The following is a 20,189-nucleotide window of genomic DNA, read 5'->3' on the forward strand; positions in this document are numbered from 1 at the left end:
CGGCTGCCCCCGCCCCACCCAAAGAGCTAGTGGAGGTTTCCATGGGCCTGCAGTAGCCCAGGAATGCACCGGACACCTGCCCGCCAGCCCTCAGCTGGCTGCTCGGTGGAGAGCTTTTGTAATGGAAGAAAATGATAAAAACCCCAATCCCTGCGAAGCTTAACCCCAGGTGTAGTATCTATACAAGAAAATGCCTATCTATGCCTATATATAGACCTATAGCGACATATAGCCACTCTCCTGAACGGACGCAAGGCCTCACGCAAGGGCCTTGTTCTTCAATGTAGCCGAACCGGGCCCCTGCCTTTGGCACCAAACCTAGGGCAGGGCAGGCGGGCGGGTCTGGTGAGCCACCCACCCGTCCCTCACCGAAGTGCTCCGTGAGCAGGCCTCACACGTCAGCATTAGGCTGGCCGGGAACTCCCGGGCCGTGGCCGCAGGGTGGAGGGGGGTCCTGCCACGTCCCCATTCGTATTTTGCTGTTTCAAAAACTTCCTGGCACTTACGAGTTTGTCCCTTCAGCCACTGTCCCTACCAAACATATAACGTGCCTTTTATTTATGCTGCAAATATCACATTAAAATATTAACAAGGACGAGCTGTGCTGTGTGCCTCCGTGACAGTGCGCCGGGGGGGGGGGGGCTGTTCTGTGTGCCTCCGTGACAGTGCGCCGGGGGGCGGCTGTGTGCCTCCGTGACAGTGCGCCGGGGGGGGGGGCTCGCCATGGTGACCTTTCTCGCACTCAAGCTCTTGCTTTGCCAGGCTTCGTCATTGGGGCCAGCGGGCCTGGTGTTGGGGAAGAGGCAGGTTACCTAGAGAACCCCTCCGCCCCCACGCCCACTGCTCCCCGACAGTCCCGGTCTGATCCAGCCGGCCTGGGCCAGCAGCCTGTGACCCGCTGAGACCCGGCTCCGTTCTAGCTCCAGAAAACCACACGAAGTCACCCTGCTGCCTCTCCCGGGCCCTCCTGCCTGTCGGCCGACACCCAGCCACTGAGCCGGCTGGGGCAAGGCGTCAGTCGTGCACTGCTGGCATCGGGGGATCAGACGAGGGTCGGCGGGTCCCTTGGGATGGTAAAATCTACGTGCTCTGAGTTTACACTTGGGGAAAGCTCCCTCCCTCCCTCCCAAGCGGCGGGCGCCCAGCAGTGATGCGCGCTGCAGCAGAAATCGGCTGAGACAAGAACCGAGGAATAGGAAGCCAGAGGTTTGCAGCCAGGGCTAGGACAGGTGAGCTGTGAGTCTCGGGCAGAGGGATGGTCCAGGGAAGCTCATGAGAAACTTCAGAGACCTCTGCCCAAGGTGCGTGGGTGGGGGGGGCTCCTACATCTCACTGGGGTTCGAATCGGGAAAGGGGCGGAGGGGGCATGGGAATCCACAGAATGGGGTGCAGTCTCTGGAACTCCCTGCCACTGGATGCTGCTGAGCCCAAGAGGCCGGCCAGAGCTAAGCAGCTGATACAGAGGTTGGGTTCTGAAGGCTCAGCCAGTCTCTGTTATGGGGTTTGGCTGCCCTGGCAGTGGATTATCCCCCAGCAGCTCTGGCGCTTGCCTGCTGGCTACCTGGCCGGGGGGGCTTCAGCCTGGCCATTCCTCTGTCCAAGGCGCGGTGCCCACCCCAATCTCCTGCCCTTCTTCCGCCACTGGCTTCAGGCCTCCGCTCTCGCTGTAGCTGGGCCCCGCAGCTCCCGGGGTGGGGTGTTCTTAGCCCTACAGCCCTGCCTGGGCCCAGGTCCTGGCCTGCAAGGGGCTTTCTTATCCTGCGGGCGGGATGCAGGCCGTGGGGTGAGCCCCAGTGGGGCAGTGCTGGCTGGCTCCTCTCCACGGGGGGGGACCAGGCAGGGACCTGCTACCAGTGTCCAGTTTGGCTCCTCTGCCCCCAGCCTCCCAGGCCCCTGCTTTCCCCTCGCCTGCCTCTGGACGTGGGCCCAAAGGGCAGAGAGATTGGACCCCGGCCATAACCCCTGCACACAGCCCGGCCAGTGCTACGGCCACCCCCGTGTCCTTAGCTCCGTTCAGTGCTGGTTTAACCCCGGGGGGGCTGCCCGTGAGGCCCCCCAGATACTCCCCTTTCTGCAGGCTGGCCCTGAGCTGCCTTCTGGGCCACCCCTACCACCCTCGCACCCCACGTACTTGGCAGGCGCCCGCAGAAGGATTTTCAACGTGACCCTTCTCTTGTGCCATGGATTCACCAAGGGCAAGCCAGGCCTGAGCCGCCCAGCTGTCTGCGAGGGGGAGGTAGCTGCTCTGTGGGGGTGGGGAAGACGGGGGACGTGCTAGACCTTGACTCCAGCAAAGCTGGATTCTTGCAAGTGAAGAAAGTCTGGCTGGATCCGTGGACGGCGAGAGGGAGGGGAAGCTGGCTAGGTCACAGGCGCAGCGGGCCGGGATCACTAGCCCCAGCTCTGCTTGGTGGCCGGGGTCAAGCCAAGAGCCCCAAGGATCGGCTCTGGGGCCGGTTTTGTTCATCTTTATAGTGAGCTGGAGGAGAGGAGGGGAGGGGTCGCTCCCTCAGCAAGGTTGCGGCTGGGGGGAGAGGTGGACATGCTGGAGGGCAGGGAAGGGTCCAGAGGGGCCTGGGCACAGTGGAGGGTCAGGCCAGAAGAAATCTGCTGAGGTTCAACAAGGCCAAGTGCAGAGTCCGGCCCTTGGGAGGGAAGAATCCCAAACGTTGGTACAGGCTGGGGACCGACTGGCGAAGCAGCCGTTCCGCAGAAGGGGACCTGGGGCTACAGGGGAGGAGAAGCTGGAGATGAATCAACAGGGGCCCCTTGTAGCCAAGAAGGCGACTGGCAGAGTGGGGGGCACTAGGAGCGTTGCCAGCAGACCCAGAGAAGTGACTATTCCCCTTTATCCAGCTCTGGGGGGGCCACACCTGGAGTATTGTGTCCAGTTCTGGGCCCCCACTACAGGGAGGACGTGGGCGCACTGGAGAGGGTCCGGGGGGGGCACATGACCTACCAGGAGCGGCTGAGGGATTGGGGCTTGTTCAGGCTGCAGAAGAGCAGAGCGAGGGGGGATTTGAGAGCAGCCTGCGAATTCCAGCAGGGGGGCTCCAGAGAGGCCGTTCTCAGTGGGGCAGAAGGAGGCGCAATGGTCCCAGGTTGCAGTGGGGGAGGCCTAGGTTGGAGATTAGGAAAAACTCTTTCCCTGGGCGGGTGGGGAAGCGCTGGGCTGGGTTCCCGAGGGAGGGGGCGGAGTCTCCATCCCTAGGGGCGTTCAAGTCCCAGCTGGGCGGATGGAGCTGGGGCTGGTCCTGCTTTGGGCAGGGGGCCGGACTCGAAGGCCCCTGGGGTCCCACCAGCCCTGCTCTCGCAGGCGGGGGTGTGACCTGCACGGAGCTGTGGCCGCCCCCTCTGCGAGCTCTGGCAGGCGCGGCCCTGGGCGATGCCCGACTCTGGCTCCCTGCGAACGTGGCTCGGCGAGTGACCACGGTGTCCACTAGATGGCGGCCGTGCTCCACCCGGCCCGGAGTGGCTGCGTGGCACTGACCCGGCTCGGTCTGGTTTTAACCCTCCACGAGCCCCGGCACCCGCGCGGGTCACTAGAACACACGCCCCAATTCGTGCAAACTATTGCACGCCCACGTGCAACATGGCCCGTGCACGGCGCTGAATCCACAGTGACACCACACCCATGTGCAACGTGGCCCACCCGCAGTGCCGCCGCCGTGTGCACGTGCAACGTGGCTCATGCCTGGCACTGTACCCTAGGCATGTGGCTTGGCTGACATGCCGGGGAGCTAATTCTCCTGCCCTGCAGGCACCGCCATGGCCCGGTCCGGTGCCACCCAGGGACACACTGGAGAGTCCAGAGAGCAACACAAATGAGCAGTGAAAGGTGAAACCCCCTGGGCCCGTGGAGTCTGGAGACGACGCCCAAGGCGAGGGGGCTGGTAGGTCTTTGTAGATGTTAAGCATCTGGTCTGTCTGCCCATCGCAGGCCCAGAACCACCCCCCGGTCCCAGCTCCGCCGCACCCCGGGCCTCTCGGGCAGCAGACGGACGAAGGGGGCTTCTCGGATGCTCCATCTGCAGAGCGGAGGCGTTGCAGCCAGGCGAGTTGGGGGCGGCTTGGCTGGGGCGGACTCTGCACAGGGCTCTAGAGCAGGGAGAGGCAGGAACTGAGGGTGCAGCAGCTCCACCTGCCCTGGGCAGGAGGGATACGCTGGGGGATGCTCCGGCCCTTGGTGCCGCAGGCAGGGGGAGGGTCCCCCACAGCTGCCAGCCTGGCTCCCCGACCTGGCTCCAGCCAGGGAGGGGGCCCTGGAGTGGCAGCCCAGCCACAATAGTCAGGTGGGGAGCCGTGGGGGCCCCTCCGCCTGCTTGGCCCATAGAACCCGGGGCTAAGAGCAGCCCCTGGCCGTGTCTCTGCAAGGCCGGGCCGAGACCAGGCCTGGAGCCAGGCGCTCTGCGGTGGCTGGGTGGGGCGTGGAACTGCCCGGGAAGAGAGGCTGGTGGGGCCGTGAGCTCAGGGCGCCCGTCTTCTCTCCTCCGAGGTTGGCTCAGCACAGGTTGCGAGGCAAGTTGCTGTCTGTGTGCATGCCTCAGTTTCCCCGTTAGTGCAACAGGGCTGAGTCCTCACTCGGGGGGGGCGGAGGGTTTGACCCCTGCGGAAGTGCTGCTGTTCCCCCTTCCACTCCCCCATTTTGGAGAGGGAAACTGAGGCAGAGCCGGGCTGGCCTGCACCACTTGTTTTCAATGGGAGTGAGGTGCCTCTGGGTGGAGGTGACTTGCCCCAGGGGTCCTGAGCACCCATCTGCTCCCCCCACTAGGTCACGCTGTCTGCCTGTGTCTGCCCTTCACACGCCGCTGGAACTGGCCTGGCCGAGCTCAGCCCCGGTGGCTCCAGCCAGCAGCCTGCTGGGGGCCTGCAGCCAGGCCGGGGCTCCGGGCCCAGGGCAGGGCGGGCTGAGCCCCAGAACTCCAGGTGAACTCGCCGGCGCCGCTTCCCCGACCTGCTGGAGGGGCACCCGGGCCTGCTGCTCCGGCCGGGCGCAGGCCGGTTCTTGGGCGCATCGATCAGGCGCTGACCGTGGCAGTCCCAGCGTAGCCCCCCCCCCCCCCCCAGCCTCCGGGCAGCGACTAAATCCATGGCAGGGCTGCAGGGCCGGAGCGCCGGGGGGCAGGGCACCGCATGGACGGGGAGCCCGGCGGCGGGACCAGCAGGCTCAGGGGTTGTCCCGGGCGCCCAGGCGGAGGGTCGTGCTGCTGCAGCCGGGGCACGGCCCCTACCTGGGTGCCAGCGCGTGGGCCCGGCTTCGGCTGGGCCCTGCCTTTGTGTGCAGTGGGGCGGCCAGCGAGCGGGCGTCCGGCCGGAGACGTGTGCCCCGGGCGCCCATCCCAGAGCAGGGCCCCTGCCTGGCACTTGCCCAGGCTCTGAGGGGACCCAGCCTCTGGGCTGCAGCAGGGCCCTGGGGTGCTAACGCCCCCGGTCTATGGACGCGCTGGCTGGGCCTGTGCCTGCTGCTCTGCCCCGGCTCCCCCCGGCCCGGGCAGGGGCTTCTCCAGCTCGCGCGGCCCCCTCAGCCCGGCGCTGTCACCGGGCCCTGGCCGGCTGGTAAATGGGTTTCATTAAGCAGGACGCGGTGCCGCGGGAGACAGGCGGCAGCGTCGACGTGGGGACACTTAACCAGACAGGCGCTGCCGTGACAAATGGGTGGACTGACGCGGGGAGGGGAGGGGAAACCGAGTCAGTCTGCCATGGCTCTGGGGCAGGGCGGAGGCCAGAGGCTGGGGGGGTCCGGCTGAGGGACCCTGGTGAAGCCCCCCCCGACACGCTCCCCCCTCCTGGCACGCAGCTGTGCTAAAGCAGCCTCCATTAGCTGTCGCTTTCCAGGCGCTTGCGGGCCGCTGCTGTGGATTTATCCCTGTAATAATCCGCAAACAGCCCGGCCCGCGGGCTCAGGCCGGTGCTGGCGCCGTGTCCCCCGGGGCCGCCGGCGCCTCGCTGGGCCCTGCACACAGTCACTTCCGCAGCCCGGCCCCCGAGCCCCCGCCTCGCCAGCGAGGGGGGAGCCGCCCGTCAGGCGCGGGGCTCCGGGTGGGGGGATATAAGAGCCGCAGCCGGGGGAGGCGTTCGCACAGCGCGAGGAGGCAGCAGGCGTGGGACGACCCTGCAGCCATGGACCCGCGCCTGGCCCTGCTGCTGGCCCTGCTGGCGGGCGCCCCGAGGACCAGCCGGGCCCTGGAAGGCGGGGGCCTGTCCAAGGAGACCCCGGCGGAGGAGCCCGCGGGCTACCTGGAGAGACTCCGCGACGGGCTGGTGAGCGGGCGCTGGCGGGGGGGCGGGGGCTTGGGATGCGCAGTGCACTGGAGCTCGGCACGCGCCCCCCGCGGCCGGACAGCGCTGTGACCGACGCCAGGGACGTGCTGGTCAGTGGTTAGAGCAACGAGCTAGGAGCCAGGCTGCCTGACAGCTGTTGTGGGCTGTCACCTTGAAAAACTCCCCCTCGGCAACCCTTCTGTGCCTCAGTTTACCTATCTGTTAAGGAGCCCAACCTCCCTGACTAGCAGGGCTCTGAGCTGCGGCTGAGAAAGGGGTGATGGACGGCAGGGGCCCCCTTCTCACCCCCATCCTCCAGCTGCCAGCCCCGGGGGCTGCTCGGCGCGGGGTCAGCCCAGCCCCCCGTGGCCAGCGGCGTTGGTGGAGACCACTGGGTGCAGCGTGTTAACACCGGGGCTTTGCATGGGGCCCCCTAGGCAGCTCCCCGCGCCCCCGTCACCCTGCCCCTCACCCGCACAGAAAAGACCCCACCCCCAGTCACCCCATCCTGGCTGCTGGGCGCTGGGGTACCCACCCCAGGACTGTCTGCCCCAGAGGGGCTGGATCCGCACCTTGTACCCTGGGGACACGGCGAGATCTGAGACATGGCAACGGGTGGGGAGCTGGTACCCCCCCATGCCGAGGCTGGCGCTGAGCGGGCCCCCTGGGAGGCGGGACACTTCCGGGAGATGGGGAGGGGACAAGCATCCCTCCCGCTACTGGCACCTCGGGGTCCGGGCAGGGTGCCGAAGGGCTTTGGGCACTTGGACCCTTCTAGAACACAACTGGACGTGGGGGTTGGGCTCCTCCGGGACTCGGGGCGAATCCCAGCCTCCAAGCCTAAAGCCACCAATTTCAAAATTGGCCACCGATCGGGGGATGGTGAAAATCTCGGGCTGATCCCTCCCCCGCCCCCGCCATGGAGACAGAGCCCACGAGGGGCACTTCTGAGAGCTGGGGGCCCCAAGGAATTATTCTTCCACCCTGCCCTGGTCAGTGTCGCCCCCTTTTTACAGAAGGGGAAACTGAGGCACAGCACGGGAGGGGGGGGGCCCAGGGTCACCCAGCTTGTGGCCGTGCTGGGAAGGAGACCAGGGTTCCTGGCTCCGGGCACTAACCACGGCGGCGCGGAGGGCCGGGTGCCCGTTAAAGGAGAGCCAGGGTGTGAGCCCCGCCCGCCAGGCCCCCGTCCACCCAGGAAAGGGCAGTTCCCGTCCCGCCCCGGGGGGCCGGCCCACAACACTTTGGCACCTGAGGCGGGGAGCTCAAAGGACGCCCCCTCGCTTGGGCAGAAACTTTGAAAGGTCCCGAGTCTCTGGGTCCCAGTGGCGCCCCCCGCAGGCGGCCGCCTCAGTCTGCCTCATGGGAAGGCCAGCGCTGGTGTGGTGGTTCAACACAGCTGCCACGCTCCACCCCAGAGGCAGCTGCACCGCAGGGCGGGGCGGGGGGGGCAGACCCTGGTGAGCTCTCGGGGGGCCTGAGGGTGGTGGAGGCTGCCAGGGAATGTCCCTGTTCATGGGGGGGGCTCTGTGAGTCTTAATCCTCCAATGTCCCTGTACTCCCCCCTGGGCTCTGGGCTGCCACTTGCTGACCCAGCAGGGGGCAGAGTTTGACCTGGGGGGGGTGATCACTAGGGGGGGCCCTGCCTGTGCCCCGGGGGGGTGGGAAGAGCCAGGTGAGGCTGCGCCGAGTGCACAGGCTCAGGGCTGTTACAGGGCAAGGGCACTTGCTGCTCGTCCCACTGTGCCCCGGGGGGGGCAAAGCCCAGACCCACTAACCCCCCCGTCCGCGCTGGCTCCTTGGCGCTGCCCACAGGGCCGGGGGCAGTGGAAGTGCCCGGCCCCGCGGCTGCCTAACCACACGCTGCCCCCCCGCAGCAGGAGAGCGAGGACCGAGCCTCCTGGCCCGCGCCGGCCGAGCGCCCACCAGGGCCCCTGCTCCGCTCGCTGCTCCAGGCCCTGCAGCGCCCCGCCCGCAGCCCCTCCTTCCTCTTCCAGCCCCAAAGGTAAGGGGGGCACAGGCCCCGTCCCCAGGAGGGGAGGCTCATTTACTGCCCCGCCCCCCTGCAGGGGGCAGATCCCGGGGCCAGCCGGTGGGGGGGGGGGAACAGGAGCCCCCTGCGTGGAACACGGCCCCTCCTGCAGCACGCCAGGGCTCTAACCACTAAGCCACACAGCCCCCCGCCTAGCGGCCAGGGGGGGCGGGCTCTGGAGTGTGCCGGGCAGCGCCAGGCTAATTCCCAGGGGGCAGGTACCGGGGGGGCAGGGAGACTGTTCGGCTGCCCCAGGGGGAGGGTAGGTGGCCTGGGCTGGGGAGCCTGGCCCAGGTCAGCCCAGAGCCGGTTCGACTGGGGGAAGAGGCCGCCCCGCCCAGAATCTGACTCCCCAGCACCGCCTAGACCCCCAGCCGGTTCCCCAGGGGGGTGCTGGCCCGGCTGTGTCCCGCTGCCCTTGGTGGCAGCGAGGAGGGGGCACGTTCCTGGGGAGTGGCAGGTGCCGTGGGGTAGGCTGTGGCGGGGGCAGAGAGGCGCGGGGAGCTCCCGGGGGGCGGAGGGGCCGTGGGCTGGGCCGTGGTGGGGGCAGAGGGGCGCTGGGAGCTCCCGGGGGGCGGAGGGGCCGTGGGCTGGGCCGTGGTGGGGGCAGAGGGGCGCTGGGAGCTCCCGGGGGCGGAGGGGCCGTGGGCTGGCCCCTGTCACAGCCGTGGGCTCTGTGTCTCCCGCAGGTTTGGCCGAGAGACGCGGGGCAGCTGGGGCAGCGAGGGCCGGCTCAGCCAGCGGGGCTGGGACTCCACGGCTGCCCAGTTCTGGAGCATGGCCGTGCCCCAGCGCTTCGGCCGGAAGAAGTGAGGCCGAGGGGCTGCCCCTGCCCGGCGCGGTTCGGGTGCTGCTAATAAACGCGAGCGACACGCTGGCCTGGTGTGGTCCCTGCTCGCGGCGCCGCGTCGGGGGCTGCAGGGGGGCGGCTGGTCTCTGCCCCGGCACCAGTTCCGCTGCCCTGCCCCGCGGGCCCTGGGCTCTCCCCCCCTGCTGCTGGGGTGTGGGGCCCCCGCCCCACAAGGAAACACAGCACCTGCTCCGAGACCCCCTCCGTCCAGTTTATTCCCCACCTGCTGCCCTGGAGCCGCGAGGGCAGCGCCCCGCCCAGAGGGGGATCCTGCCGCAAGGTCCGTGTGCCCACCGCAGGGCTGGCTGCTTAAACCCGGGGGCCAGCGGTGCCCCCTCCAGCCCCACAGGGCGCTCCAGCCTGGTCTCAGCGGCCGGGGGGGGGGGGGGGGGGGGCTGACCCGCTCTAGGGCTGGTAGAACCTGGGCCAGGCAGCTGGGGGGGGCCGCGTTACCCCAACACACACAGGGCAAGGGGGGAGTGCTGGGCTCGGCGGGGGCGGGGCAGCAGCTCGTGGCCCCAGGACTGGGGCGCTGGCACCCCCCCGGCGTGGTCCCCCCCCAGGGGCAGGGGGGCAGGGCTGGCATCGCTCCTGGAGGCTGCAGGTCCCTCCGTGTGAGCAGGGGCAGCAGACCCCCCCCCCGGGGCATCGCGGGCCGGCTCCGGGCCCCCCCGGCTGAGTGTCCGCGGCCCTGAGGCACCGCTGGGCCTGGCGCCCTCACTTGCCTCCCGCCATGATCTTGAGGTACTGCAGGGCGTTGCGGGCGGCGGCGGCGCGGGCGGCGGCGCGGGAGGCGGCCGAGCCGTGGCACACCGTGGTCGGCTGCGTGGACAGCTCCACCAGGCACTGGTACAGGCCGCTCAGGCTCAGCTCGTCTGCGGGAGAGACGGGGCGTCAGGGGGCGCCACAGGCTGGGGTGCAGGGGAGGGGTGGGCAGGGACGTGGCCGGGGAGTAGGGTGCAGGGGAGGGGCTGGGTGGGGGCATGGCTGGAGGAGTGGGGTGCAGGGGGGGCTGGGCGGGGCGGGCCGGGGGATGGGGTGCAGGGGAGGGGTGGGCAGGGACGTGGCCGGGGAGTAGGGTGCAGGGGAGGGGCTGGGCGGGGGCATGGCTGGAGGGGTGGGGTGCAGGGGGGCCTGGGCAGGGGCGGAGTGCAGGGGAGAGCCGGGCGGGGGTGTGGGCGGGGCTGGGCGGGGGCGTGGGTGGGGTGCAGGGGAGGGGTGGGCAGGGACGTGGCCGGGGGGTGGGGTGCAGGGGAGAGCCGGGCGGGGTGCAGGGAAGGGGCTGGGCGGGGGCGTGGCTGGGTGGGGGTGTGGCTGGGGTGCAGGGAAGGGGCTGGGCGGGGGCGTGGCTGGGCGGGGGCGTGGGTGGGGTGCAGGGGAGGGGTGGGCAGGGACGTGGCCGGGGGGCAGGGTGCAGGGGAGAGCCGGGCGGGGTGCAGGGAAGGGGCTGGGTGGGGGCGTGACCGGGGAACCCCGCCCCTCACCGATGTCCAGGTAGCTGATGTCGAAGCTCTGCTCCTCAGACAGCTCCTGCAGGAGGCTGCAGAACCCGGCGCCCGGCGGCCCCAGCGGGTGGCTCCGGAGCTGCAGGATCTTCTCCCCGGCCGAGTTGCGCAGCGAGTCCCAGGTGCAGCCCGGCAGCCGGCCCCTCAGCCCGTCCAGCTTGTTCCCCACCATCTGCAGCGGGCGGAGGGCGTCAGCTGGGGGGGTACGGCCCCGCCCCTCCCCGCCCACCCCCTGGCTGAGGGCCTGGCCCCGCCCCCTCCCCACCCCCTGGCTGAGGGCCTGGCTCTGCCCCCCTCCCCACCCCCCCCTGCTCCCCGCCCACCCCCTGGCTGAGGGCCTGGCTCTGCCCCCCTCCCCACCCACTGCTCCCCGCCCACCCCCTGGCTGAGGGCCTGGCTCTGCCCCCCTCCCCACCCACTGCTCCCCGCCCACCCCCTGGCTGAGGGCCTGGCCCCGCCCCCTCCCCACCCACTGCTCCCCGCCCACCCCCTGGCTGAGGGCCTGGCTCCGCCCCCCTCTCCCCGCCCACCCCCTGGCTGAGGGCCTGGCTCCGCCCCCCTCTCCCCGCCCACCCCCTGGCTGAGGGCATGGACCTGCCCACGGGCACAGCCCCGCCCACCCAGAGATGCCTCCTCAGCTACCAAGCCCCGGTTCTGGTTCTGGTGCTGGCGGCTGCGTCTCCGCGCCAGGCCCCGTGGGCGCAGCCGTGGCTCCACAGGGTGACCCGGTCCAGGCTGGGACCTGTGGCCCCCCCGGTTGCTCCCCCGCCCCCCTGGCCGCGTAGTGGCCTGGAGGGGAGCTGCGGCTCCACGCCGCCTGGCCCGCACTCACGATGGAGAACTGGTCCTCCTCCACCTCGGCCTCGCCGCCCTCCCGCTGCTCCATGGGCACGTTGTGGATTCGCACCAGCATCTTGGCGGCCGCGTTGCGCTTGGCCAGCTTCTTGGAGGTGCCGCTCCCTGCGGCGGAGGCGGAGGGTCAGCGGGGAGGAGGGGCCCTTTGGGTGCACTAAGGATTCCCCCAGCACCTGGCCTGGGACAAATCGCCAGGGGGCGGAGCCTGCAAGAGAGGCCCGGGCTGGGATCGTAGGGGGCGGGAGCAGAGCTGGCGTGGGGGGGAGCCCTGGGCCGGGGTCCCCAGGCGCTGTGGGGCGGGATGTGAGGTGGGAGCAGAGTGGGGGGGGTGAAGCCCAGGGTCGGGATGGGGGGCAGGAGCAGAGCTGGCGTTGGGGGGAAGCCCTGGGCCGGGGTCCCCAGGCGCTGTGGGGCGGGATGGGGGGCAGGAGCAGAGTGGGAGGGGTGAAGCCCAGGGTCGGGATGGGGGGCAGGAGCAGAGCTGGCGTTGGGGGGAAGCCCTGGGCCGGGGTCCCCAGGCGCTGTGGGGCGGGATGGGGGCAGGAGCAGAGTGGGGGGGGTGAAGCCCAGGGTCGGGATGGGGGGCAGGAGCAGAGCTGGCGTTGGGGGGAAGCCCTGGGCCGGGGTCCCCAGGCGCTGTGGGGCGGGATGTGAGGTGGGAGCAGAGCTGGCGTGGGGGGGAGCCCTGGGCCAGGGTCCCTGGGCGCTGTGGGTCGGGATGGGGGGCAGGAGCAGAGTGGGGGGGGTGAAGCCCAGGGTCGGGATGGGGGCAGGAGCAGAGCTGGCGTGGGGGGGGAGCCCTGGGCCGGGGTCCCTGGGCGCTGTGGGGCGGGATGGGGGGCAGGAGCAGAGTGGGGGGGGTGAAGCCCAGGGTCGGGATGGGGGGCAGGAGCAGAGCTGGCGTGGGGGGGAGCCCTGGGCCGGGGTCCCTGGGCGCTGTGGGGCGGGATGGGGGCAGGAGCAGAGTGGGGGGGGTGAAGCCCAGGGTCGGGATGGGGGGCAGGAGCAGAGCTGGCGTGGGGGGGGAGCCCTGGGCCAGGGTCCCTGGGCGCTGTGGGTCGGGATGTGAGGTGGGAGCAGAGTGGGGGGGGTGAAGCCCAGGGTCGGGATGGGGGGCAGGAGCAGAGCTGGCGTGGGGGGGAGCCCTGGGCCGGGGTCCCTGGGCGCTGTGGGGCGGGATGGGGGGCAGGAGCAGAGGGGGGGGGTGAAGCCCAGGGTCGGGATGGGGGGCAGGAGCAGAGTGGGGGGGGTGAAGCCCAGGGTCGGGATGGGGGGCAGGAGCAGAGCTGGCGTGGGGGGGAGCCCTGGGCCGGGGTCCCTGGGCGCTGTGGGGCGGGATGGGGGGCAGGAGCAGAGTGGGGGGGGTGAAGCCCAGGGTCGGGATGGGGGGCAGGAGCAGAGTGGGGGGGGGGGGTGAAGCCCAGGGTCGGGATGGGGGCAGGAGCAGAGTGGGGGGGGTGAAGCCCAGGGTCGGGATGGGGGGCAGGAGCAGAGTGGGGGGGGTGAAGCCCAGGGTCGGGATGGGGGGCAGGAGCAGAGTGGGGGGGTGAAGCCCAGGGTCGGGATGGGGGCAGGAGCAGAGTGGGGGGGGTGAAGCCCAGGGTCGGGATGGGGGGCAGGAGCAGAGCTGGCGTGGGGGGGAGCCCTGGGCCGGGGACCCCGGGGTTGTGGGGCAGGACCCTACACCGCCCCTCCCTCGCCCACCTTTGACTGGTGGATTCTGTCTCCCCCTCTGGCCTGACCCTGAGCTCCCCGCCCCCGCCCCCGCGGGCCGATACCGATTTCGACGAAGCGCTCCACCCGGCAGGTCATGGTGAACTCCTTGCGATGGGCCGGCCCCGACTCCTGGGTGACCGTGTATTCCGGCAGCCTCCAGCCCTTCTGCACCACCAGCTCCTGGGGCAGCGGGGAGACGACAGGGCTGGGAGCAGGGGCCTGGCTGGGCCAAGTCCGAACCCAGCCATGGTCCGTGCAGACCGGCCCCCCGGCGGCTGCCCCTGGGCAACGGGGCGGGGCTGGTGCTGCGCAGACACTGGGCGAGACAGGCGAGGGGAAACTGAGGCACGGAGCTGAGCTCAGCGGCAGGGCGGGAAGAGACTCCAGCTCTGAGGCCCCGTCCAGGGCTCTAGCCCTCAGCACGTGCAACCGCCCTGCTCGCAGCCCGGCCCGGGGCAGCCATGGGGACCAAGCGCCTGTGGGGCCCAGGCTGCCTGGTGTCATGGCAGGGGCCAGCCCGTCTGGGCAAGGTCCCAAGGGGCCAGGGACCGAGTGCTCTTGGAAGGGGTCCTCACATGGCACAGCTGCGCCCATTAGACCCCTCTCCCCCACCGCCTGAGGGGCAGCCCCAGGCCCTGCCAGCCCCCCCCCCCCCCGCTGCTGAAGCTGCCAACGGGAGGGCAAAGCCAGCCCCACCCCTGAGCCATCTCACAGCTGCCAGGGCTGGGGCCCAAACACCCTGCCCCAGGGTTCGAACCGGCCGCCCAGACTCTCTGGCACGAGGGGGACGAAGCCTTTTGCTTCCAGAGCATCCGTCCCCCAGCCGGGCCTGGCTCCTACCTGCAGCGCCCCCACGGGGTTACACTCCGACTGCTGGGGCGAGACGGGCACCTTCACCTCCATGGGCGAGCTCCTGCGGGAGACACAGCAGTGCCCAGGGGTTTGCGGGGGGAGGGGGTGCCCCAGCGGGACACTAGGGGGCGCTGTGTGTGGGGAGTGCGAAGGGGGCTCAGCAGGGGGCGCTCTGAGCCAGCGAGGTCCTAAACACTGGGGGGGCGATTACGTGAGGCCCCCCCGGCTCTTTTTCCAAGCGTGGCGGGATGGAATTGCCAATTTCGGGGCGTCTCTTCCCCCGCCCCGCGTACGCCCTGCACCAACAGGCCGGCAGTCAGGTCGCTCTACGACCCCGCCGTGCTCCGCCCCAGAGGCAGCTGCCTCGCAGACCGGCGCCGCGCAGCCCAGGGCTGCCAGGGAAAGGGACGAGCTCCCGGGCAGCTGGCGGGTTTGCAGCAGCCGTCGTGAGGGGACCGGCTGGGCGCTCGCCTGGCTGGGGACGCGGAACGGCTCGTGGACGCTCCGAGGGCTCGGGAACCAGGAGACTGGCTTAGGGATCCGCGTTGGGCTCTCACGCTTGCCCGGGGCGAGACGCTGAGCCTGAGCCGCTTTGTTAAGGAGGCTGAGTCCCTGTGGAATAGCAGGACTCCAGGAGCTGGGGCTTTACGGCCGCTGGGCCCCGCCAGGAGAGCCGGCAGACCACGCTGCTCCCTTGCGAAGGTCCCCGCTGCCCCGAGAACCGGCAGGACAGAGTCCTCACCCGGCTGGAGGGGCAGGAGACTACATGACCCCCAACCCCTCCTGCCGCAATGCATGCTGGGATACGGAGCCCCACCCCCCACAGCGCTCAGAAAGCAGCCCCTGTAAGGTGCCGTTCCGGGGGGCGCACCAAGATCCTAGGCCCCAGGCCTCCCCCCTGCAAGTTCCCCTGTACCTGGGTGAAGCGGCAGGCAGGCTGGGGGCGGCGGGGGCCGCCGCGGAGCTGAGCTGAGCAAGGGGCTCTAGGGAGAAAGGAGAGCTTTGAAAATAAAAGGTGACAAAGATTAAAGCGGCTTCGCGCCTCGGACACCTCCAGAGCCAGCTCGTCCAACCGCTAAGCGCGGGGGGGGGGGGGTCTGGTTCTACCGCTAAGCGCGGGGGGGGGGGGGGTCTGGTCCTACCACTAAGCGCGGGGGGGGGGGGGTCTGGTCCTACCACTAAGCGCGGGGGGGTCTGGTCCTACCGCTAAGCGCGGGGGCGGGGGGGTCTGGTCCTACCGCTAAGCGCGGGGGCGGGGGGGTCTGGTCCTACCACTAAGCGCGGGGGGGGTCTGGTCCTACCGCTAAGCGCAGGGGCGGGGGGGTCTGGTCCTACCGCTAAGCGCGGGGGCGGGGGGGTCTGGTCCTACCGCTAAGCGCGGAGGCGGGGGGGGTCTGGTTCTACCGCTAAGGGCGGGGGCGGGGGGGGTCTGGTTCTACCGCTAAGCGCGGGGGCGGGGGGGTCTGGTCCTACCGCTAAGGGCGGGGGCGGGGGGGTCTGGTCCTACCGCTAAGCGCAGGGGCGGGGGGGGTCTGGTCCTACCGCTAAGCGCGGGGGCGGGGGGGTCCGGTCCTACCGCTAAGGGCGGGGGCGGGGGGGTCTGGTCCTACCGCTAAGGGCGGGGGCGGGGGGGTCTGGTCCTACCACTAAGCGCAGGGGCGGGGGGGTCTGGTCCTACCGCTAAGCGCGGGGGGGGGGGGGTCTGGTCCTACCGCTAAGCGCGGGGGGGGGGGGGTCTGGTCCTACCGCTAAGCGCAGGGGCGGGGGGGTCTGGTCCTACCGCTAAGGGCGGGGGCGGGGGGGTCCGGTCCTACCGCTAAGCGCAGGGGCGGGGGGGTCTGGTCCTACCGCTAAGGGCGGGGGCGGGGGGGTCCGGTCCTACCGCTAAGCGCGGGGGGGGGGGGTCCGGTCCTACCGCTAAGCGCGGGGGCGGGGGGGTCTGGTCCTACCGCTAAGCGCAGGGGCGGGGGGGTCTGGTCCTACCACTAAGGGCGGGGGCGGGGGGGTCTGGTCCTACCGCTAAGGGCGGGGGCGGGGGGGTCTGGTTCTACCGCTAAGCGCGGGGGCGGGGGGGTCTGGTCCTACCGCTAAGGGCGGGGGCGGGGGGGTCTGGTCCTACCGCTAAGGGCGGGGGCGGGGGGGTCTGGTCCTACCGCTAAGGGCGGGGGCGGGGGGGGTCTGGTCCTACCGCTAAGCGCAGGGGCGGGGGGTCTGGTCCTACCGCTAAGCGCAGGGGCGGGGGGGTCCGGTCCTACCGCTAAGGGCGGGGGCGGGGGGGTCCGGTCCTACCGCTAAGGGTGGGGGGGGGGGGGTCTGGTCCTACCGCTAAGCGCGGGGGCGGGGGGTCTGGTCCTACCGCTAAGGGTGGGGGCGGGGGCGGGGGGGTCTGGTCCTACCGCTAAGGGCGGGGGTCTGGTCCTACCGCTAAGGGCGGGGGTCTGGTCCTACCGCTAAGGGCGGGGGCGGGGGGGTCTGGTCCTACCGCTAAGGGCGGGGGCGGGGGGTCCGGTCCTACCGCTAAGCGCGGGGGCGGGGGGGTCTGGTCCTACCGCTAAGGGCGGGGGCGGGGGGGTCTGGTCCTACCGCTAAGGGCGGGGGCGGGGGGTCTGGTTCTACCGCTAAGGGCGGGGGCGGGGGGGTCTGGTCCTACCGCTAAGCGCAGGGGCGGGGGGGTCTGGTCCTACCGCTAAGGGCGGGGGGGGGGGGTCCGGTCCTACCGCTAAGGGCGGGGGCGGGGGGGTCTGGTCCTACCGCTAAGCGCGGGGGGGGGGGGGTCCGGTCCTACCGCTAAGGGCGGGGGCGGGGGGGGTCTGGTCCTACCGCTAAGCGCGGGGGGGGGGGGGGGTCTGGTTCTACCGCTAAGCGCGGGGGGGGGGGGGTCTGGTCCTACCGCTAAGCGCGGGGGCGGGGGGGTCTGGTCCTACCGCTAAGCGCGGGGGCGGGGGGGTCTGGTCCTACCGCTAAGCGCGGGGGCGGGGGGGTCTGGTCCTACCGCTAAGCGCGGGGGCGGGGGGGTCTGGTCCTACCGCTAAGCGCGGGGGCGGGGGGGTCTGGTCCTACCACTAAGCGCGGGGGCGGGGGGGTCTGGTCCTACCGCTAAGCGCGGGGGCGGGGGGGTCTGGTTCTACCGCTAAGCGCGGGGGCGGGGGGGTCTGGTCCTACCGCTAAGCGCGGGGGCGGGGGGGTCTGGTTCTACCGCTAAGCGCGGGGGCGGGGGGGTCTGGTTCTACCGCTAAGCGCGGGGGCGGGGGGGTCTGGTCCTACCGCTAAGGGCGGGGGCGGGGGGGTCTGGTCCTACCGCTAAGGGCGGGGGCGGGGGGGTCTGGTCCTACCGCTAAGCGCAGGGGCGGGGGGGTCTGGTCCTACCGCTAAGTGCGGGGGGCGGGGGGGTCTGGTCCTACCGCTAAGGGTGGGGGCGGGGGCGGGGGGGTCTGGTCCTACCGCTAAGCGCGGGGGCGGGGGGGTCTGGTCCTACCGCTAAGCGCAGGGGCGGGGGGGTCTGGTCCTACCGCTAAGCGCGGGGGCGGGGGGGTCTGGTCCTACCGCTAAGGGCGGGGGCGGGGGGGTCTGGTCCTACCGCTAAGGGCGGGGGCGGGGGGGTCTGGTCCTACCGCTAAGGGCGGGGGCGGGGGGGGTCTGGTTCTACCGCTAAGCGCGGGGGCGGGGGGGTCTGGTTTAACACCGACCTGGCGCCAGTGCAGCGCTTTTCACCCCCCGAGTGCAAGGCACTTTACCAGGGAGATCGGTGCCATCCTCCTCCACGTGGGGAAACCGAGGCACCAGAAAGGGAAGTGACTTGCTTGTGGCCGTGCCGGGGGCAGATCTCCCTCGCCCCAGCCCGGCGCTCTAGTCCGGCAGCTGCACCCGCTGGGGGCCGTTCCCTCCCCGAGCCCTGCTCTGCTGCGCCAGCCGGGGGGGTCTGGTGAGTTTGCAGGGAAGGGATCGAAGTGGCTCAGGAGCAGATGAAGCGGAGCCGCAGGGCCCCCCCTCACCTGGCTTCCTCCGACGCGGCCGGCTCCAGCATATTTCCCCCCTTCAGGAGCTTTAGGGCCACCTCTGCCGCCTTGTGCTTGGCTGCCTTCTTGCTGGGCCCCTGACCTGGAAAGCGGGGCAGGGCGGGGGGATGACAGGGCACATCGTCAAGATGGGGAGCGGGGTGCAGTGGTGAGAGCAGGGAGGGGCTGGGCGTCCGGACGTCTGGGATCTCTTCCCAGCTCTGTGCTGGTGACAGACCAGCAGGTCCCGCGGCCAGGACAGCCGCAGGGCAGGGAAGTCGGGCTCCAGGCCGCAGTGCCACGGGCAGGGGCTGGTCCCCGCGATGGGCGGGGATGCGATAGCCCCGCTAATCAGCCGAGAAGCCAAAGCTCCTGGGTTAATGCCGCAGGCCACACGCATCCCCCCGGCCCCCCCAGGGCGGCTCAGTCCCGGCTCGCGCTGGGCCCAGGACCTGCCCCCGCTGCGGCTCTGCATTTCAAGTGTATGCGGAGCCAGGCGGGCAGGCAGCCCGGCTCTGGGAACTCAGACTCCCCCTCCCTGGACAGGGGCTGCTGCCACCCCTTCCCCCCCCCCCCCCCCGCTGCCTCTGGGGAGCAGTCTGAGAGGGCAGCTGGATTTCAGACTGGCTCCCCCGGGGACCGGCTCCCCTTCTGGAGCAGCATTTCCCCGCCCCCGGGGGACTCACCGGTGCAGCTGATGTCCCCGACCGTCACGCGGAAGGTGAAGTTGGGCTGATGCGCTTGGCCCTCGGCTTTGAGCAGGTCGTACACGGGCGTCTTGCCTATTCTCGTCCCATACTCCTGGAGAAGGCTGATCGGGGTCTTTCCGGGGTTGGAGGCGAGCATTTGCTCTATGCTGGGGGGGACACCGGCTCAGACACCCCCACATAGCAGGGCCGGCCCCAGGACACAGAAGGCCCCGGGCCAGTCCCAGAGAGCTGTGGGGCAGGGGGAGAAGCTACCCCTCCCACAGCAGAGCAGCCCTGCGAGCAGCCCTCATCCCACGGCTTCTCCCTGCCACCCGGCGCCGGAGTGGGGGTCACCCCCGGCAGGAGGGGTCAGTGGGATCAGCTGCCCCCCATGAGGCCCGTAGTGAAAATTCCCTCTGTCCAGTGGATGGGGACAGGGGCTCCATGGGAGACGGCGCCTGCCAACCCACGGTGCCCCCTCACCCCGCCTGAGGACACCCCAGTGCACTGTCTCACCCCGCCCCAATGATGGGAGGGGCTTCCCCAGGGCCCGCCCCCATGGCGGTGGGAGGGGCTTCCCCAGGGCCCGCCCCCAGGCGGTGGGAGGGGCTTCCCCAGGGCCCGCCCCCAGGCGGTGGGAGGGGCTTCCGGGCCCGCCCCCAGGCGGTGAAGGGGATTCCGCAGGGCCCGCCCCCATGGCGGTGGGAGGGGATTCCCCAGGGCCCGCCCCCAGGCGGTGGGAGGGGCTTCCCCAGGGCCCGCCCCCATGGCGGTGGGAGGGGATTCCCCAGGGCCCGCCCCCAGGCGGTGGGAGGGGCTTCCCCAGGGCCCGCCCCCATGGCGGTGGGAGGGGATTCCGCAGGGCCCGCCCCCATGGCGGTGGGAGGGGCTTCCCCGGGGCCCGCCCCCAGGCGGTGGGAGGGGCTTCCCCAGGGCCCGCCCCCAGGCGGTGGGAGGGGCTTCCCCAGGGCCGCCCCCAGGCGGCGGGAGGGGCTTCCCCAGGGCCCGCCCCAGGCGGTGGGAGGGGCTTCCCCCGCCCCGCCCCCGTTACCTGGGGAACCCGCCACTCTTCCTGGTGCCGGAGGCCTCCTCCTCGCTCATTCCCTCCCCCTGCCCCTGCGGAGCCACCGTGCCCGCCGCCTGCGCCCTGCCGGCCCGCGCCGCGCCACCACGCCTGGGCGCGGGGCATGCTGGGACATGGAGTCCGCCCGGCCCTGCGCGCCCAGCGTGCTCCGCGCGGCCCCGGGGCATGCTGGGGCGCGGAGCCCACGCCAGACCCCTGCCTGGGACGCGCGGGCGGGGAGACTACATTACCCACACGCCCCTGCGCGGCTCTCCAGATGCACCCTGGGACATTGAGCCCCCGCCGCGGAGCCCCACGGGATACACCCACAATGCCCCGCGGCCCCAGGGCTGGCCGGGATTTGTATTTCC

General features: G+C 71.2%; 2 protein-coding genes across 7 annotated transcripts; one reads left to right on the forward strand and one right to left on the reverse strand.

The window, feature by feature from the left end:
• Window positions 1-6,112: 6,112 nt before the first annotated feature.
• On the forward strand, window positions 6,113-9,183 carry NPFF (neuropeptide FF-amide peptide precursor). Its single transcript, XM_075901623.2, has 3 exons — window positions 6,113-6,261; window positions 8,139-8,266; window positions 8,983-9,183. Exons 1-3 carry the CDS (start codon window positions 6,121-6,123, stop codon window positions 9,104-9,106), a joined length of 393 nt encoding a protein of 130 aa, XP_075757738.2. The 5' UTR covers window positions 6,113-6,120; the 3' UTR covers window positions 9,107-9,183.
• A 150-nt stretch (window positions 9,184-9,333) lies between these two features.
• TARBP2 (TARBP2 subunit of RISC loading complex) lies at window positions 9,334-19,980 on the reverse strand. Of its 6 annotated transcripts, XM_089774641.1 has the most exons (9): window positions 19,807-19,978; window positions 18,753-18,922; window positions 18,064-18,169; window positions 14,988-15,071; window positions 14,060-14,132; window positions 13,282-13,399; window positions 11,481-11,608; window positions 10,628-10,820; window positions 9,334-10,018 (listed from the first exon to the last, which is right to left on the reverse strand). In XM_089774641.1, exons 1-9 carry the CDS (start codon window positions 19,854-19,856, stop codon window positions 9,861-9,863), a joined length of 1,080 nt encoding a protein of 359 aa, XP_089630767.1. In that variant the 5' UTR covers window positions 19,857-19,978; the 3' UTR covers window positions 9,334-9,860. The 6 variants fall into 6 exon arrangements, with proteins under 6 accessions (XP_089630767.1, XP_089630769.1, XP_089630768.1 ...); XM_089774643.1 differs by lacking the exon at window positions 18,064-18,169 and having other exon boundaries at window positions 14,988-15,054; window positions 19,807-19,980; XM_089774642.1 differs by lacking the exon at window positions 14,060-14,132 and having other exon boundaries at window positions 14,988-15,054; window positions 19,807-19,980.
• Window positions 19,981-20,189: the final 209 nt, after the last annotated feature.

This window comes from Pelodiscus sinensis, chromosome 31 (assembly GCF_052426305.1).
Source record: "Pelodiscus sinensis isolate ZL-2025 chromosome 31, ASM5242630v1, whole genome shotgun sequence".
In the NCBI taxonomy this organism is placed as follows: Eukaryota; Metazoa; Chordata; order Testudines; family Trionychidae; genus Pelodiscus; species Pelodiscus sinensis.

Coding starts and splice junctions, on each gene's coding strand:
- NPFF (XM_075901623.2), top strand. CDS start 6,121: ATGGACCCGCGCCTGGCCCTGCTGCTGGCCCTGCTGGCGGGCGCCCCG. Junction 6,262..8,138: donor AGAGACTCCGCGACGGGCTG/GTGAGCGGGCGC, acceptor GCCCCCCCGCAG/CAGGAGAGCGAGGACCGAGC. Junction 8,267..8,982: donor TTCCTCTTCCAGCCCCAAAG/GTAAGGGGGGCA, acceptor TGTCTCCCGCAG/GTTTGGCCGAGAGACGCGGG.
- TARBP2 (XM_075901617.2), bottom strand. CDS start 19,944: ATGCCCCGCGCCCAGGCGTGGTGGCGCGGCGCGGGCCGGCAGGGCGCA. Junction 18,923..19,806: donor AAGAGTGGCGGGTTCCCCAG/GTAACGGGGGCG, acceptor TGTCCCCCCCAG/CATAGAGCAAATGCTCGCCT. Junction 18,170..18,752: donor CGGGGACATCAGCTGCACCG/GTGAGTCCCCCG, acceptor CCCGCTTTCCAG/GTCAGGGGCCCAGCAAGAAG.